Here is a 17,544-nt window from a genome sequence, read left to right on the forward strand (position 1 = left end):
TTCAGCCATTTGTAGCAACATAAAACGATCCATAGCTGACACTATACACCAGAATAAATCTCAAGCAAAAACAGTGATTTAGGATGCCTGGGTGGCTCAGTTGGTTAAGTGTCTGGTTCTTGATTTCGTCTCCGATCATGATCTCAGGGTTGTGAGATCGAGCCACGTGGGGCTCCATGCTGGGTGTAGAGTCTGCTTAAGATTCTCTTTCTTGGACCGTGTGGAGGTCCCTTAAAAAGTTAAAAATTGAGCTACCCTATGATCCAGCCATTGCACTACTGGGTGTTTACCCCAAAGATACAGACGTAGTGAAGAGAAGGGCCATATGCACCCCAATGTTCATAGCAGCAATGTCCACAATAGCTAAATCGTGGAAGGAACTGAGATGCCCTGCAACAGATGACTGGATTAAGAAGTTGTGGTCCATATATACAATGGAATATTACTCAGCAATCAGAAAGAATGAGTTCTCAACATTTGCTACAACATGGACGGCACTGGAGGAGATAATGCTAAGTGAAATAAGTCAAGCAGAGAAAGACAACTATCATATGATTTCTCTCATCTATGGAACATAAGAACTAGAATGATCAGTAGGGGAAGAAAGGGATAAAGAAAGGGGGGGGTAATCAGAAGGGGGAATGAAACATGAGAGACTATGGACTATGAGAAACAAACTGAGGGCTACAGAGGGGAGGGGGGTGGGGGAATGGGATTGACTGGTGATGGGTAGTAAGGAGGGCACGTATTGCATGGTGCACTGGGTGTTATACGCAACTAATGAATCATCGAGCCTTGCATCGAAAACTGGGGATGTACTGTATGGTGACTAACATAATATAATAAAAAATCATTATTAATAAAAAAAAAAAAAAAGATTCTCTTTCTTGGGGGCGCCTGGGTGGCACAGCGGTTAAGCGTCTGCCTTCGGCTGAGGCCGTGATCCCGGCGTTGTGGTATCGAGCCCCACATCAGGCTCCTCCGCTATGAGCCTGCTTCTTCCTCTCCCACTCCCCCTGCTTGTGTTCCCTCTCTCACTGGCTGTCTCTATCTCTGTCAAATAAATAAATAAAATCTTTAAAAAAAAAATTCTCTTTCTTTTTCTCCCTCTACCCCTCTACCCCCTAAAAACAAAACAAAACAAAACAAAATAGTGATTTAAATGTTAAAAAAAAAAAGAAACTACATGAAGCAGTAGCAGGAAACATGACTGAATTTTTAAAATAATATGTACGGAGAAAGCTTTTTAAACTATGACTCGAAATCTAGAAGAAGACTGATAAACACATCAAAAAACACTTTTGGTTGGCAAAAATGAAAAGTAGGAGAAATTATTAGCAATTTACACGGCAGATAAAGGACAAATACCTTTAATACATAACAAGGTCTTTAAAATATAAAAATTAAGGGAAGCATTTCCTTTCTGTGATGCACGACTGAAAGAGGGTAGTGCAGGTTTCCAAGGAAAATTGTGGGGGTAAGAGAAAGAATGAAAACCAAACAGAAAAATGGGCAAAAGACTTAAACAGAAAATACAGGTACAAAATAGATCCACAAATGACTTTAAACATATGAAAACATACTTGGCTTCATTTACAAAAAATCAGAAATACAAATTAAAACTATACTTAGATACCATTTTAGATGGGTAGAAATTTTAAAACTTGACAATATCCTGTTACAAATCCGTGGAGAAACAGAAATATACTCATACTTTGCTAGAAGCAGCACACGTTGTATAAAATGACATTTGGGGGAACGTACCGTACAGATACTCACTCACGGGGCGCCGGGCGGGCTCAGTCAGTGGAGCATGTGACCGCGTGTGTGTGTTTTCACTTACTTTACTAACGCATTTACCGTGTTATCACCGTGGAACGTAAACTCAGGTTAGACGAGAAATTTCCACAAGTGTAATAAAGCGTTCTGGAGTGTACCGAAATTTGCGTATAATGTCTAACCAAGCCACTTTGCCGAAAAACCGTTAATCACTTCAATTATAGGTGATTTGTTAACATTTATGATTCCGACAGAGACATTTAAAAAGCGTTTGTCATTTACCTTTGCATTAGTACTTAAAATACACATTCCTATTTCAAGGTAATATTTAAAAATTATTCTAATACAACAGCAGCATAAATATAACAATGCAATTACAAAAAACCTAAACTGGGACCCATGGTTGAGTTACTTCATGTTTACACGTACGATTCTGAAATAAATACTACTTCTACGCAGCTGTTATCCGTTTTTGTTTTTAAGATTTTATTTATTTATTTGACAGAGATAGAGACAGCCAGCGAGAGAGGGAACACAAGCAGGGGGAGTGGGAGAGGAAGAAGCAGGCTCATAGCAGAGGAGCCTGATGTGGGGCTCGATCCCATAACGCCGGGATCACGCCCTGAGCCGAAGGCAGACGCTTAACCGCTGTGCCACCCAGGCGCCCCCTGTTATCTGCTTTTTAAGTTTGGTTTAAATACATGTATTTCAGTTGTGGGGAAGCTTATAATATATTTCATGCACTGTCCTGACAGGGTTAAGAGCCAACCAGCCCTAAAAACGGAAGTACTCAATCAGTCTGCAAAACAGGGAGAAAAAAGTTAAATGGAATTCCCACATGACATTGAAAGCACGTGATATTCTGCAGCAAGTGGGAGCACTTCAGGATTGGTAAATTGTCCTCTTTATAACTAATTTTATCAGAAGAGTTTAAGAAGGAGCATATTCTACCACTACTAAGTAAATTTAAAAGTGACATGTTTCTTTTGTGCTAATTTGACTCCCCTGAATGACCTGGCTAGTTAACTGGTCACTAGTAACTTGGTTACCAGCTAAATCAAGCCTGCAAGAGAGGAAGCCAACATTTAAATTACTTTGGAATTGTTTGACCCATTCAAACGATTTATTTTCAGCATAAACATACAAACTCAGTATGAGATGCCTGACTAAAGCAAGGACCACCAACAAAACCAAGACAGCTTCTCTTTTCTTCTAAGATTTAGGCTTTGCCCAGAATTCCTTATACATAGAAGAGCCCATATCAGGGGTCATTGCTCCCACAACAAAGCCTTGGGCTGCCACACGCACGTGGATCAGGTGAACAGACATTTTAGTATTTCCCCTGCTCTTCAATTTATATAAACCATATGCAACGATTGCTGCAAACCCCGCCATTCCAATGGGAACACACGGTGCCTCTCTAGCTTTTCGGTATTTTAGACCCCCTGATGGGGCTCCTGGGTGGCTCAGTCGTTAAGCGTCTGCCTTCGGTTCAGGGCCTGATCCCAGGGTCCTTGGATCGAGCCCCACATCGGGCTCATACGCCGGGAGCCTGCTTCTTCCTCTCCCACTCCCCCTGCCTGTGTTCCCTCTCTTGCTGGCTGTCTCTCTGTCAAATAAATAAATAAATAAATAAAATCTTTAAAAAAAAAAAAAGAAAAGAAAAAGACCCCAGATCTTCATCATATGAAGAAAGAGAAACATCTGTGCCCGTTGATATAGTGGCAGAAGAATCCTCCTACAATGACAGGACTTAGGCTCCAACTCAGCATGTGACTCTTGATCTCAGGGTTGTGAGTTCAAGCCCCACATTGGACGTAGAGATTACTTAAAAAATGATACATACCCACAAATACGGAAAAACATATGCACAAGTTATTAGATGCAGTATTATTTTTTAAAAGATTTATTTATTTATTTATTTGATGGGTGGGTGGAAGGACAGAGGGTCTAGAGAGAATCCTGAAGCAGACCTCCCAGTGAGCATGGAGCCGGATGTGGGGCTTGATCCAGGATCCCAAGAGTTCCCGATCTGAGCTGAAATGAAGAGTCAGCTGCTTAACCGACTGGGCCACCCAGGCACCCCAGATGCAGTATTATTTGTAAAAGCAAACTTCTGCTAAACAACTTAAGTTCCTACCTACGGGGACTGGCTGAATAAACTACAATATACCTGCATGGTGGAGTACTATGAAGCCAAAAAAAAAAAAAAAAAAAAAAAGAATGAGAAAGATCTCCAAAGACTGATATTGAACAATTTCCAGGATATATTATTAGATGAAACAAGTAAGGTATATGTTATCTTTTGCTAAGGGAAATAAACTATGCATGTGATTGTAATTATTATAATTATTATTATTTTTTTTTTAAAGAAACACAGATTAAACCAGAAACTAGTGAACACAGGGTAAGAGGGAATGGGGTGGAGAAGATGAGGACCAGAGTGAGACTTCGCTGAGCTTATATATTTTTATAGTTTCAGTTGCCAGCTAAAAGACCACATTTCCCAGCCTCCCTGGATCCTTAGTATCACCATGTGACTAAGTTCAAGTTGAAGCAGAGGTGGAAATATTATAAGTAGATGTAAAAGAAAGTGTCCTAAGCCTGTGTAAAGTACTTCTGAGACTTTAAGCAGGATGGAGTAACTCTTCATTTACCTTTCGCTTACCTGCTACCTGAGTGTGGGGATGATGGCTGTAATGCCAGCAAACATCTTCCTGTGCGAATTGGGGTGAGGAGCCCTGATTTGCATCATTTGCCCATTTTTGTGGTGTAAATATTCCCACCATGTGTGATTTCAAGCTACCAACTTGAAGTCACTGAAGATTGAGTTGAGAAGAAAGACATACGTGAAGTAGCCCGCTCCAGCCCTGTGCTGGCGGCCGTACACGGATGGCCACGTGCAGCCACAAGAGCAATAATTAGGTAAGCGATACACAAGACAACAAGATGTAGGGGCGCCTGCGTGGCACAGTCGTTAAGCGTCTGCCTTCGGCTCAGGGCGTGATCCCCGCATTATGGGATCGAGCCCCACGTCAGACTCCTCCGCTATGAGCCTGCTTGTTCCTCTCCCACTCCCCCTGCTTGTGTTCCCTCTCTTGCAGGCTGTCTCTCTCTCTGTCAAATAAATAAATAAAATCTTAAAAAAAAAAAAAAAAAAAAAGACCACATTTCCCAGCCTTCAGCTCAGGTCCTGATCCCAGGGCCCTGGATCAAGCCCTGGATTGAGCCCTGCATTGGGCTCTCTGCTCAGCAGGGAGCCTGCTTCTGCCTCTGCCTCCCTCTCTGTCTCTCATGAATGAATAAATAAAATCTTAAAAAAAAAAAAGATGTAAATAGTGACATCAAAAATGTAAAATGTGTTGGGGGAGAGTAATAATGTTGAACTCTACAGTGGGATCAAACTTAAGTTATCAAGTTAAAACAGATTGTTCTAGAGATAAGTTGTTATATGTAAGCCTTTTTTTATTTTTAATACAAGAAAACAAACACACGCTTTACTTTTCAATAAGTTTAAATCCTTGAGGGGGGCGCCTGGGTGGCTCGGTTGAGTGTCTGCCTTCGGTTCAGGTCATGATCTCAGGGTCCTGGGATCAAGCCCCACGTCCAGCTCTCTGCTTGGCCAGGGGTCAACGTCTCCCTCTCCCTCTCCCTCTGTGTTCTCCCTCTCTGAAATAAATAAATAAAATCTTAAAAAAAAAAAAGTTCTTGAGGGGTAAAGCATCACATGGACTCTGTGTCCAATGGCCATAGCAGGAAGACTGCTTTGGAATTTGGCACCGCCCATGTTTCCATGACCAATCATCCTTTCCAGATTACTCGGGTTTTGTTTTGTTTGGCACCAGGAGTCACTGCGTCGTTCTTTGCACATACAAGCGTACCTGTTGCCTAGAGAGAATGCAGTTTTATCTCTAGCACAAATACCTTCGCTTTTCACAAGAGCCATGTACTCCCTCAGTGGCTGGAGACCCTGCTTGTCGCCGGCAAAAATGGCCCTGAACCACAGCCTTCCAGTTACATTTGTCATTTTAGAAATCCTGTCCACAGAAGACCTCCACAGGCTCCAAAATGGAGGAAAGAAATCTGTATAAGGTTTGCCTTTTCAAGCGTATCTGAAGCACATTAGAGGAAATGTTTATAGCTATTAAATTGCAGTACTGGGTGTGTTTTTGTCGTCTGTACTTTTCTGTGGAGTTAGAGACAATTCATGAAAAAAAATTTTTTGTTTTTAATTTGAGAGACAGCGCATGAATCTTAAGCAGGTTCCACACCCAGTGCGGAGCCCATTGCCACGCTCAACGTCACAAGCTCCAGATCACGACCTGGGCAGAAATCACCAGTCTGCCGCTTAACTGACTGAGCCCCCCAGGCACCACTCGTGACAAATTTTTAAAATAAAAATGAGAAATGAGGAAGGAGAGACAAGAAAATAACTGTTTTACTATAGAAATTATTTCACCTAGTAAAAAACATATCTTGAAGTCTCTGATGTTTGAATCAATTTCAAGATCTGTGAAGCATTAATTACATGAGTCATCAAAAAAACTCAAGTTATTTGTTTAGAATAAAAGTCCCATTTGCTCTGTCGTGGCTGCAGGAACATTTTTTTTTTTTTTACTCTCTTAAAAGTTTATTTATCTATTTATTTGCTTGTTTATTTATTTATTTATTTACTTATTTATTTATTTAAGTACTCTCTACACCCAACATGGGGCTGAAACTCATGACCCCAAGATCAAGAGTCACGTGCTCCTCCAACTGAGCCAGCCAGGCGCCCCTTTTCTTATTCTTACAATGCAACTTTATTTTTTATACGTTCTTTTCAGTGCATTGTTTTATTTCTATTTTAATTCCCCTATAGTTAAGTGCTACATTCGTTTCAAGTGTACAATACAGCGGTTCAGCACTTCCTTCCATGCGTCACCTGGGGCTCATCACACCAAGCGCCCTCCTTAATCCCCACCCCCTCTTTCACCCATCCCTCCACCCACCTCGCCAGGAAAACTTGTTTTTAACGAAGAGATTTCTGTCAGAACTTCTGAAACAAAAACACTCGGTGACGTTGTTGCGGTGTTCACCGTACTCCCTTCCCTCCTTCCCCCCTTCTTCCTCGGCTGGGCGCTAACGGAGCCCACGGGACCTGCAGGGGCGACCCAGGGGGCGAGGGGAGCAGACGCGCGCAGGGCTGGCGGTGGAAGCCCGCAGGCTGCGACGGGTTGGAGCGGGCTCGCGAGCCCAGGTGGAGGAGGGGCAGCTCCTGGGGGCTCTCCGGTGGGGGGGACCGGGGGGCGGAGAGAGAGGAGAAGCGGCTTCTGCCTTCTCAGACGAATCTGTTGCGAGATCGGGGGAAGGTGTGGGGACGGTTTCCCCGAGAGAAGGCCGTATGCAGCGGGGGCCTCGGGCGTGGGGAAACCGGGCGGAGGGACGCGTCAAGGAGGAGTGGGCCTTTCACCGGAGCGGGGGCTCAGCCGTCTGCTGTCTGCAGCGGTCCCGCGGCTCCAGGGGAGATGCCGAAAAGCTGCAAGGTTGGGGCTTTGGCCGCTGCGGAGAGGGAGGGGAGGCTGGAGGGCTGCAGCGCGGGTCACCGCCGTGGGGTCTCCCTGCACGCCTCCTCCCACCTGCCGCCGGAGTGACCGAGCCGGAGTCCGGGTCCTTCCTCGCACCCAAGGTGGACCACCATCCTCGCCCCTCCCCGCACCGTTTAATCCAGTCTCCTGGACCTTCACTCGGTCCCCCGACCGGCTCCTTCCCTTCGGCCAGATGCTAACCTTAAAAGGGGGAGGCGGAGGGCTAGCCTTCGATCTCCCGCCTTTCCAGAAAGGGTCTCTCGGTCTCTCTGATTTTTCAGGGCCAGCCTTGTCAGTAGAGTTCCCTGCACCGCCCGCCCGCTTTCTGACCTCCGCTCCCCCGCCCGCTCCCCGTAGTCGGACTGCCGCCGCGCCCCACTCCCTGAAACCGCTCTGGCCAGGTCACCCGCAACTGCCCCGCCGCTGAAGCCCATGGACCTTGCCGCCCCATCTCCCGCATTGGACAGAACTGACCACTCCCTTCCTGAAACGTCTTTCCTGCCCTTGGTTTCGGTTTGGTTCACGCTCCTAGTTTTCCGCCAGCCTTCCTAATTAATTGCACATGCTCCTGCCTGCCGACGGGCTCCTGCAGGCCACTGTGGTTTTTGTTTTTTGTGTTTTTTTAGATTTTATTTACTTAGCGCGCGCAGGTGGAGGGGCAGAGGGAGAGGGAGACACAGACTCACTGAGGAGCAAGGAGCCCAATGTGGGCCTCCATCCCGGACCCTGGGATCATGACCTGAACCGAAGTCAGACGCTGAAGCGACTGAACCACCCAGGCGCCCCTGCCACTGTTCTTTAGGGATTTCTCTGAGTGGTTTGCCTCTCCTCACCTTGCATTGGTTCCTTGGGCAGTTTGGGCCATCACTTATTTCTCTCTGGCTTTACTGCTTCGTGTCCTAATCTGTCTCCCAATTTCTTGCTAGCTATAATCCCCAAACTTGAGCTGGAGTGGGTGTTCAGTGCTTCTCAATTTAGCCTGCATCAGAATCACGCGAGGATTGTTAACCCAGACACTGGGGTCCCACCCCTAGGTTCTGACTCCGTAGGCCTGGGGTGGGGGCTGATCATTTGGATTTCTAACAAGTACCCAGGTGTATTTTCTAGAGTTCCATAACAAAACAGCACAGACTGGGTGGCTTAAACCACAGAAATACATTGTCTCACAGTTCTGGAAGCCTCAACTCAACTAATTACACCTGGAATGACCCTCTTTCCAAATAAAGTCACCTTCTGAGACAGTGGGAATGAAGACTTCAACAAATGAATTTGGGGAGGCACAATTCAACTCATAACACCAATAACACTAGGTGATGCTGACGCTGCTTCAAACTACGAATCTGATCATATGGTCCTTTAAAGAGTTTCAGTTGCTCCCCGTTGCCCTCAAGGTAGGTCGAAGCTCTTTGGTTGGCATTGAAGGCCCATGAAAATCTGGTCCTTGCTACTTAGCCACTTGCCCTTTCACTACTCCGGCTCATACTGCTTATGGTGCTGCCCTGAATGACCTCACCACCCTACTTTGATGAATCCTTACATGCTTGGCCCATGTGTCACTGAACATTCTGTTATCACTGCTCACCACACATTCCTAAGACCCAGCGCAGGGTTTGACACAGGGTTCAATACATTTTTGTTGAATGAATGCATGAAGACAATTATTTTTAGGACTTAGAGTTCAATTTTAATTTTTAAGTCAAGCTAAATTTTACCTTGGAGTGTCAATTATAAAACAAAATGAAAACAAAACAAAAAAAAAGTGAGACTCTGGACCAGGCATCTATTTCCCTGCCAATCTGGCTTCTGCCCTGCTCCCTGGTGGTGGCTCTAGGCCTAGCAGGAAAGCGAACTAAGGAATTTCCGGCAACCGGAGGCTGGTGACCAAGCTTCATTTACATACCCACAATGCATTGCACCCGGGGGTAGTTCTTATTTTAAAACGGCAAGATTTTTCTTTTTCTTTCAAGTTTTTTCCCCCAGAAATGAGAATGCCTTCACAGAATTGACTGAGATAAAGGCAGAAGTAACTGTCTCTTTTGGATAAGAAACTACCATTGCTGATCTAGGAGTGACAGTTACCCGAGAGCTGTGTGAGTGTTACCGATACTATACTCTGGTTTCTCTTCAGATCGTATAAATCTTTCGCCTTTTACTAAAGATTTCCGTGGAGAGGAACAATTCTGAGTGTTTACCCAATTTTTTGAGGCCTTGCTGTATGCAGGGCTTACTAAGGTGCGTAGAAAAAGTAGACATAATACGTGTTAGAATTGTAGTTTTGTATGTATAAAGCGGGATGTACGTGTCTCCGTTTTTTCCGGGAGTTTATTGGTAAAGAACTTTCGTACAGGTGTTTCTAAGTGATACTGCAATTTTAGGTTTTGTTATACTATGTAAATGGGTTATTCTTTTATTTACGGCTTGGGTGGTGAGAACTCCTAGCTCAACTCTTCGCGTGTAATTGGCTGTAAGCCCAGAAGGGTTTATTCAATCTCTGTGGCTGATTTTAACTACTCACCACGCTTGGTTACAGAAGTTTTTTGTGTTGGACTCGGTGAAGTAAATATTTTTCGTTTCACCACCACTTGTCTTTGCTTTTGGATTACGTCAGAGGCCAGTGGTCCAAAGTGGTGTGGGACATCCAGAGCGAGATGCTCTTGCACTTCTGTAACCCAGTTCCGCGTGGTTTTACTCTAGAATCTCTACTTTTCTTACGGGGTTTTTCTCACACATCCCCGCTACAGTGCAGATCTCTGTCCCATGCGCATTTTAAGTAAACTGCCACTTTCGCCTGACTTGCCCAGCGCCTGCAACGATGCCGATTTGTTGACTAGGTAACTCGAAGAACGAATTGGGTGTATGGGTCTACCTACTGCTCAAAGGGTCTATTTGTACTTCTAGGCACGAGGTCGCTCATGGTGGATTGCGTTACATCTCTCTTTACTAATCTTTAGAAAAATGTCTCAGGCGTGGCTTGGATTGTTCCGCTGTGGAGTGAGTTTATGTTGGAGAGGCGATGCTGACCGCCGAAGGAGGGAGGGGATGAAAGCTCTCATCCTGGAGGACGGAAAAGGAAGGAACCATCTTGTGTTGCGGGGGTGTGTGTGCCCACTCAGCCTTACCCTCTAACAATGGCACCGTTACAGGAAATTCAAGTACATTAGCAGAGGTGGCTGATACACTTCATCCCCAAGGCTTTGCATTTGCTGTGTTCACAGGTTGGAGACCACCAAGCATTAACTTGAACTGTCTCCTGTGCGTGGCATGGGGCACAGAGCAGTTGCCCAACAGATGTTTGCTACCAATAGAATATTCGGTAACCTGTTTTTGTTGAGGTCTTGAATAAAACTTTTTTTAATTCAGACATTTTTTTAAAAAAGATTTTATTTGACAGAGACAGCGAGAGAGGGAACACGAGCGGGGGTGGGAGAGGGAGAAGCAGGCTTCCGGCTGAGCAGGGAGCCTGATGGGGGGCTCCATCCCAGGGACCTGGGATCATGACCTGAGCCTAAGGCAGACGCTTAACGACTGAGCCACCCTTGAATAAAACTTTTAACTTCTGCTTTTCTTCCCTTTTCTTTTTAAAAAAGATTTTATTTGGGGCACCTGGGTGGCTCAGTTGGTTGATTAAGCGTCTGCTTTCATCTGAGGTCATGATCCTGGACTCCTGGGATCGAGCCCCGCATCCCGCTCCTGCTCGTAGGGGAGCCCGCTTCTCCCTCTCCCTCTGCTGCTCCTCCTGTTTGTGCTCTCCCTCTTTTTCTTTCTCAAATAAATAAAATCTTTTTTTTTTTTTTTAAAGATTTTATTTAACTATTTGACAGAGAGACAGGCAGCGAGAGAGGGAACACAAGCAGGGGGAGTGGGAGAGGAAGAAGCAGGCTCCCAGCAGAGGAGCCTGATGTGGGACTCGATCCCAGGACCCTGGGATCATGCCCTGAGCCAAAGGCAGACGCTTAACGACTGAGCCACCCAGGCACCCCCGATTCTCGATTTCTGTTCAGGTCCTGATCTCAGGATCCTGGGACGGAGCCCCCTATCTGGCTCTGTGCTCAGTGGGGCGTCTGCTTCTCTGCCCCTCCCCCATTCATGCACGTTCTCTAAAATAAATAAAACTTTTGTTTTATAGTTTTTAAAAGTTTTTATTTATTTAACAGAGACAGCAAAAAAGGGAACAGAAGTAGGGGGAGCTGGAGGGAGAAGCAGATTCCCCGCTGAGCAGGAAGACTGACCCGGGGCTGGATCCCAGGACGCCCCAAGGACCCTGGGATCATGACCTGAGCCATAGGTAGCCACTTAACGACTGAGCCACCCAGGCGCCCCCAAAAATAAACCTTTTTTTTTTTTCTTCTAAGGGAAAAGAAAACAGAAGTTACATTTTGGGGACAGTTGTGGAAATTTTAGTATGCACTCTATTTTAGATATTAATAAATGTATAGGTTTTCTTGTTGCTGCTGTACAAGTAACTATAAACTTTGTGATTTAACACAAATTTATTCTCTTACAGTTCTGGAGGTCAGCAGTCTAAAATCAAGGTGTTGGCAGGGATGCCTTCCTCCTACAGACTTTACAGGAGACTGTTTCCTTGCCTCTTTCAGCTTCTAGAAGCTGCCTGTATATGACCCCTTCACATCACTCCACCTCTCTTGCTTCTGTCCTGTCATCTCCAGTTCTAACTCTGGATCCTCCTGCCTCCCTCTATAATTATAAGGGCTCTTGTGACTATCCAGGGTCTACCTGGCTAATCCAGAATAATCTTCCCATCTCAAGACCCTTAATTTAATCACGCCCACAATATTATTTTTATCATGTAAAGTAACATACTCACAGGTTCCAGGCATAGGATGTGGACACACTTGGGGACCATTACTCAGACCACCAAAATAATGATATTGTAATTATGTAGGAGAATGTCCTTATTCTTAGTAGAAACATAACGTGAAGTATTTAGTGGTGAAATGTCACGATACTGAAACTTCATTTTTTAAAAAGTAATCTCTACCCTGAATGTGGAACTTGAACTCAGGACCATGAGATCAAGAGTTGCACGCTCTATTGACTGAGCCAGCCATGCGCCCCAGTAAGTGAAACTTTCCAGTGGCTCAGTAAACACAGAGAGAGAGAAAGCAAATGTGTCCAGGAGTGACAGGTATACAGGTATTCACTGTATCTTTCTTTCTTTTCTTTCTTTTTCTTTCTTTCTTTCTTTCTTTCTTTCTTTCTTTCTTTCTTTCTTTCTCTCTCTCTCTCTCTCTCTCTCTTTTCTTTCTTTCAAGATTTTATTTATTCATGAGAGACCCAGAGAGACAGGCAGAGGCAGAGGGAGAAGTAGGCTCCCCGAGGAGCAGGGAGCCCGATGCGGGACTCAATTCCAGGACTCCGAGATCATGACTGGAGCCGAAGGCAGATGTCCAACCATCTGAGCCACCCAGGCGCCTTATTCACTGTATTTTTCTTTCAACTTTTTTGTAGCTTTGAACTTATAAAAAGTGGGGGAAATATATATTAATAAATTCCATGTAATGTGTATGAGTTACATATTTATATTATACATAAGATTCAATTTTAAAAGTTCTACTGTTTTTATTGAACTATGGTCACCTTAGACCAGTGGCTTCCAGATTTTTGGATTTTCCAATTATTAAAATTTCCAAAAAATTTCTGGGGTACCTTTTTACCATCATTCTACAAAACAAAGACTATCTGAAGATTAAAAACAGACACTTCTTTAAAACAGAAAACCCATTTACCTTTATAGAAAGCATAACTATATTTTGTTAACTTTTCTCTCAAAGCTCAGTCTGAGGGAAAGGCTGGGCTGCCTTAGATTAACACTATCAGGGCCGGCGATGCCCTCTTGTGGCCACCTGGAGAATTACTGCTATCGGACTTCATTTCCTCTGATTTGATGGACAATTTCCTCACTATACCTCAGTTATTAACACGTGCATGCCAGGCATTGTTCTCAGTGTTTGGGATGTATTGGTAAAGAACAAACATACCCCTGACCTAGTTCAGCATATACACAGGTGGAGAGAGAGCCCATACACAAATAAATAAGGTAATAACTGTTGTGGGAAAAAAGTACCAGCATAAGGGACTTGGGGACCAGAGTATAGGGAATGGTAATGTAAGCAGCCCTCATTGAGAAGGTGACTTTTGCATAGAGTTGCAAGGAGGTGAGGGAGTTCACCATGTAGCTATATAGCTGAGGTGAAAGGTTCTAAGAACCATATAGCTATGCTATTCAGTGAAGGAGAGAAGTAGGAGACAAGATTGCCTACGGTCCTCCCTGCAGGCCACAGGAAGGGCTTTAGCTTTACTGTTCCTGAAATGGAGATCCCTGCAAGGTTTTGAGCAGTGACAGAATCTAAGTTTAAAAGAACTACCCTGGGGGTGCCTGGGTGGCTCAGTCAGTTGGGCGTCTGTCTTCAGCTCAGGTTATGATCCCAGTGTCCTGGGATCGAGCCCCACGTCAGGCTCCCTGCTCTGCGGGAGCCTGCTTCTCCCTCTCCTTCTATCTCCCCTTGCTTGTGCTCTCTCATTCTCAAATAAATAAAATCTTAAAAAATAAAATAAAATAAAATAAAATAAAATAAAATAAAATAAAAGACTATCCTGGCTGCTGTATTGCAAAGAGAATGGGGGTAGAAAAGCCTCTAGAGTAGTCTAAACGATGGTGGGAAAACAAAGTAGGAAGAACAATGGTGGCTCAGATTAGGGTATTAGCAACAGAGGTAGTGAGATATGGCTGGATTCTGGATATATCTGGAAGGTAGGGTCAACAGACAGAACGGATACAGATATTGAAGAGAGACGTTAAGGAGAACACTATTTTGTTCGAAGTGGCAGAAAGGATGAGTTGCCGTCAGTTGAGTTGGGGAAGGTGGCACAGGATCTGGAGTCCAGTTTTGGACACAAAGAGATGGAAATATTTAACTGGAAATAGAAATGGAGTCAATGGCATATAAATGGCATTTAAAGTTCTTACACGGGATGAGATTAGCAGGGTGAAAAAGTAGATAGAGGCTCAAGGTCACTCCAATTTGAAAGAAGCTGGGTTGAGAGGATGAATCAGCGAAAGAGAATGAGAGGAAGCAACCAGGGGTAGGAGAAAAAGCAGGTGAGTGTGGTCTCCTGGAGGAGAGAGTGTAGGGGGCAGTAGGGAGCAGAGGTGAGGGTCTCTCCTCAGGCTATGCCCTTAAATCTTCCAGGATGCTGATGTTCCTTCCCTCCGAACCAGCTTTTTTCGTGGATGAGCAGAGGCACTCGAGCCCATCAGCAAAGCTCTCATTTAATCCCCCCTCCCCCCTACAGGGAGAACAGACAGATAGCAAGACTATTTATTGAATTCTTGCCAGCCAGCGCTCTCCCTCTCCCCTACTGGCAGGCCCAACCCTCAGCCTCCCACCTGGGGCCAGTGGAGTCACCGCGAGCGTGACCCCAGGATCCTTCTGCCAGGCTTCCTGAAACACAGCCTGGGCCTTTCTGGATTGCCTCAGAGGCTCTGTTACTCCGTTCCCTCCATATCCTCCTTCTGGAAGTAGGTGACGTAAGCCAGCTGGTGGTCATGAGCGTCAAGGTAAAAGCTCGTGTTGCTGTGGGGGCCGCCCCTGAGGTGTAATGCTGGAGGCGGGGGAGGCGAGCCTGAGTCTGGGTGCCCGCTGCGCCTCTGGCCCAAGTCCCCTCCCTCCCCACTCACCTTTGGAAACATTGACCTTGTTGGCCGCCAGGATGTCCGCCTGAACGCTATCTATTTTCATGTACAAGTCCCCGGCATTGCTCTGAGGACGGGAGCAAGGGGAGCCTGGCGGAGGCTGCCAGGGCAGTCTGGACTTGGGGGTGGGCACGGGGCTGACCGGAAGCGCAGGGAAGGGACCGGAAGGACGCCGGGGGGTGGGGAGGAGCCCGAGCCCCGGCGGTCCCTCCAGCAGCCGGCCCCCCGGCCCAGCGTGTGTAGGGGGTGTGTCCCGGGGGAGGGACGCCGTGGAGGCGGCCCGGTCGGTCGGGGTCGCGGCTCTTGGGGGCGGGGCGGGGCACTCACGAGGAAGAGCTGGTAGAGCTCCTCTCCCATGGACCTGCGCACGTGCTCCTCCACCACCGGGAACACCTGCACGAAGTACTGCGGCGGCGGCGGCGGGGCGGGACGGCGGGGTGACTGCGGTGCCCTCGCCCGGGCCCCGCCGCGCCGCCCCGCGCCACCCCGCCGCTCACCTCCAGCGTGAGGCTGGCCTGCCGCTGGCTGTTGCTGTGGTCCGAGTTGCCCATGGCGGCCAACAGGCTGTGCACCACGCGCAGGTGCAGCATCTTCTCCGCGATGCTCATGTTGCTGCGCGCCAGGACCCTGGGCCGGGCATTCGGGCGGCTGCGACCCTTGGGACCCTCCGGCGCCCCGCGGCCCGAGCCCCCCCCCCCCCGCCCCGGGACCCGCGGGCAGCGCCGGCCTGGCTTGCCGCATCCCCCATTCCCCCTGCCCGCTTGCCCCCTTACCCGATGGCCTTGGCCGCCGCGGCCTGCTGCAAGAACACTGGCAGGTGGGCGGTGAGCTGGGGAACCAAGGAGTCTGGCGGAGAGGGCGGCCGTGAGGCTGCAGGCCCCGCTTCCCAAGCCCAGCACCCCCGCCTCGCAGCCTCAGTCCGAGCGGCACCCTACCGTTGAAGATTTTGGGCTGCAGTTTGCTGGTCTCCTTGAAGGACGGTATCAGCAGCTCCACAAGGCCCTTGAGCAGCGCCTGGCACACGTCGTAGTTGACCAGGTCCTTGATAAGCTCGATGGCTGGGGAAGGGCAGAGGCGCTGGGGAGGCCTGACGCTCCAAAACCCCCATCCCCACCAAGCAAGCAAAGACCCCCTTGAACCAAGTCTCTTCCCTTACCCCCATTCCCTTCCTGCACCTTTTACTGGCCAGCACCGTGCAAGCCGTGTGTGGGGGAAGCTGGGCAGGCAACACCTCAGTCCTGCCGCCCTGGATCTGTGGCTAAAGAGGAGGAGGAGAGGGCCGAGCCTCATCTCCCCACGCTCACCCCTTGCATAACTAGCCATAGACGGAGGAGGAAAGGTTGGATGGTGAGCCCACCCATCAAGGAGGCTTAGAGGCTGTCAGAGCTGGGGCCCCACCGAGGTGGGGCCACTTTAGGCTCGGAGGAATCCGGGAATCCGGATGTCACCGAGGTAGGAGGGGCTAGGTCTTCAAAGGGAGAAAGGATGGGCACAGACAGGGAGTTAGAGGGGGACAGAGCGAGTGGGTGGAGAATGTGTGGCAGAAAGTGAGAAGGGTGGAAGTGAAGGAGACTGTGGTAGTTTCTGACAAACCATTTATGGAGCCCTAGGCTTTCCACACAGCATCCCATCAAAGTTCACCATAACCAAAAGAGGTTTGCTTTGCAATGACACTGTGACTGTTAGCCCATTTCATTTTTGAGGGAATGAGGAACAGAGATAAAGCATTATTGGCTAAAGGACCACAGCCAGGAAGGGGCGGAAGCAAAAGGAAAGACTTGGTTAGTGAATGAAGGGGGAACTAGAATTTATTGAGGGGGTTTTCCTAGAGATACTTTCCATGCATTCACTCAGCCTTTGGGCGAATCTGCCCTGAACACCTGTCACGCCAGGGACACAGTATGGTATTACAAAAAGGGTCAGGCAGTGGGGGTGCCTGGGAAGACGGAGAAAACGGAGTATCTTTGCAAAAAGAGAGGAGTCAGAGAGAGGCAGAGCTGGAAGGGGGCAGGGTGAGTTGGTCATGTGATGGAACACTGGGGTAAGTGTTATTTTAAACACACACGTATTTGCTACGTCAGAGACAGAACCATGCTCCCCAGAGCAGCAGTCAGATGCAGCCCATCTCTCCACTTACTCCTAGGGGAGCCGAGACTTCCAGGAAGCGGGGTTCCCTGACTAGCTCATTTACATACCAGAACTCATATAGACACATGGGAACTATTACCAGTAATATCTCTTCGAATAATGAAAATTAACCTTTTATATACCTTGTCTGGAAAGTTTTGCCCAGTAAGGATAAGCTTGAGAGAATTCTCTGCCGTGGAAGAAAAGCGTTTGGCGTTAGGTGCAAAGGCACCAAAAGCGTAGGGGGATCAGCCAGTATCCGGGACGATGGGCACAGGCACAATGTACATATTGTTTCTCTCTGTTTTAGTTGGGTCTTTGGTGTAGGCGCCAAGGGTTTTTGTGGGGTGAAACGCT

The 17,544-nt window shown here is 47.2% G+C and overlaps 1 protein-coding gene and 1 non-coding gene across 2 annotated transcripts in view; one reads left to right on the forward strand and one right to left on the reverse strand.

Annotated features, from left to right (window-relative positions):
- The first annotated feature begins 9,454 nt into the window (after window positions 1-9,454).
- LOC113254843 (U5 spliceosomal RNA) lies at window positions 9,455-9,571 on the forward strand. Its single transcript, XR_003315966.2, has one exon. It is a non-coding gene; the product is annotated as a U5 spliceosomal RNA (small nuclear RNA).
- Window positions 9,572-14,672: 5,101 nt separating this feature from the next.
- ARMH1 (armadillo like helical domain containing 1) overlaps window positions 14,673-17,544 on the reverse strand; it is a 33,324-nt gene continuing 30,452 nt past the window's right edge. Inside the window, exons 6-11 of the mRNA XM_057310696.1 lie at window positions 15,996-16,118; window positions 15,834-15,906; window positions 15,558-15,687; window positions 15,388-15,465; window positions 15,046-15,127; window positions 14,673-14,996 (exon numbers count right to left, since the gene is read on the reverse strand). Of these exons, the coding sequence (XP_057166679.1) occupies window positions 14,854-14,996; window positions 15,046-15,127; window positions 15,388-15,465; window positions 15,558-15,687; window positions 15,834-15,906; window positions 15,996-16,118 (629 nt within the window). The 3' untranslated portion in view covers window positions 14,673-14,853. The remainder of the gene's footprint in view (window positions 14,997-15,045; window positions 15,128-15,387; window positions 15,466-15,557; window positions 15,688-15,833; window positions 15,907-15,995; window positions 16,119-17,544) is intronic.

Source organism: Ursus arctos, unplaced genomic scaffold, assembly GCF_023065955.2.
Source record: "Ursus arctos isolate Adak ecotype North America unplaced genomic scaffold, UrsArc2.0 scaffold_12, whole genome shotgun sequence".
Taxonomy (NCBI): Eukaryota; Metazoa; Chordata; class Mammalia; order Carnivora; family Ursidae; genus Ursus; species Ursus arctos.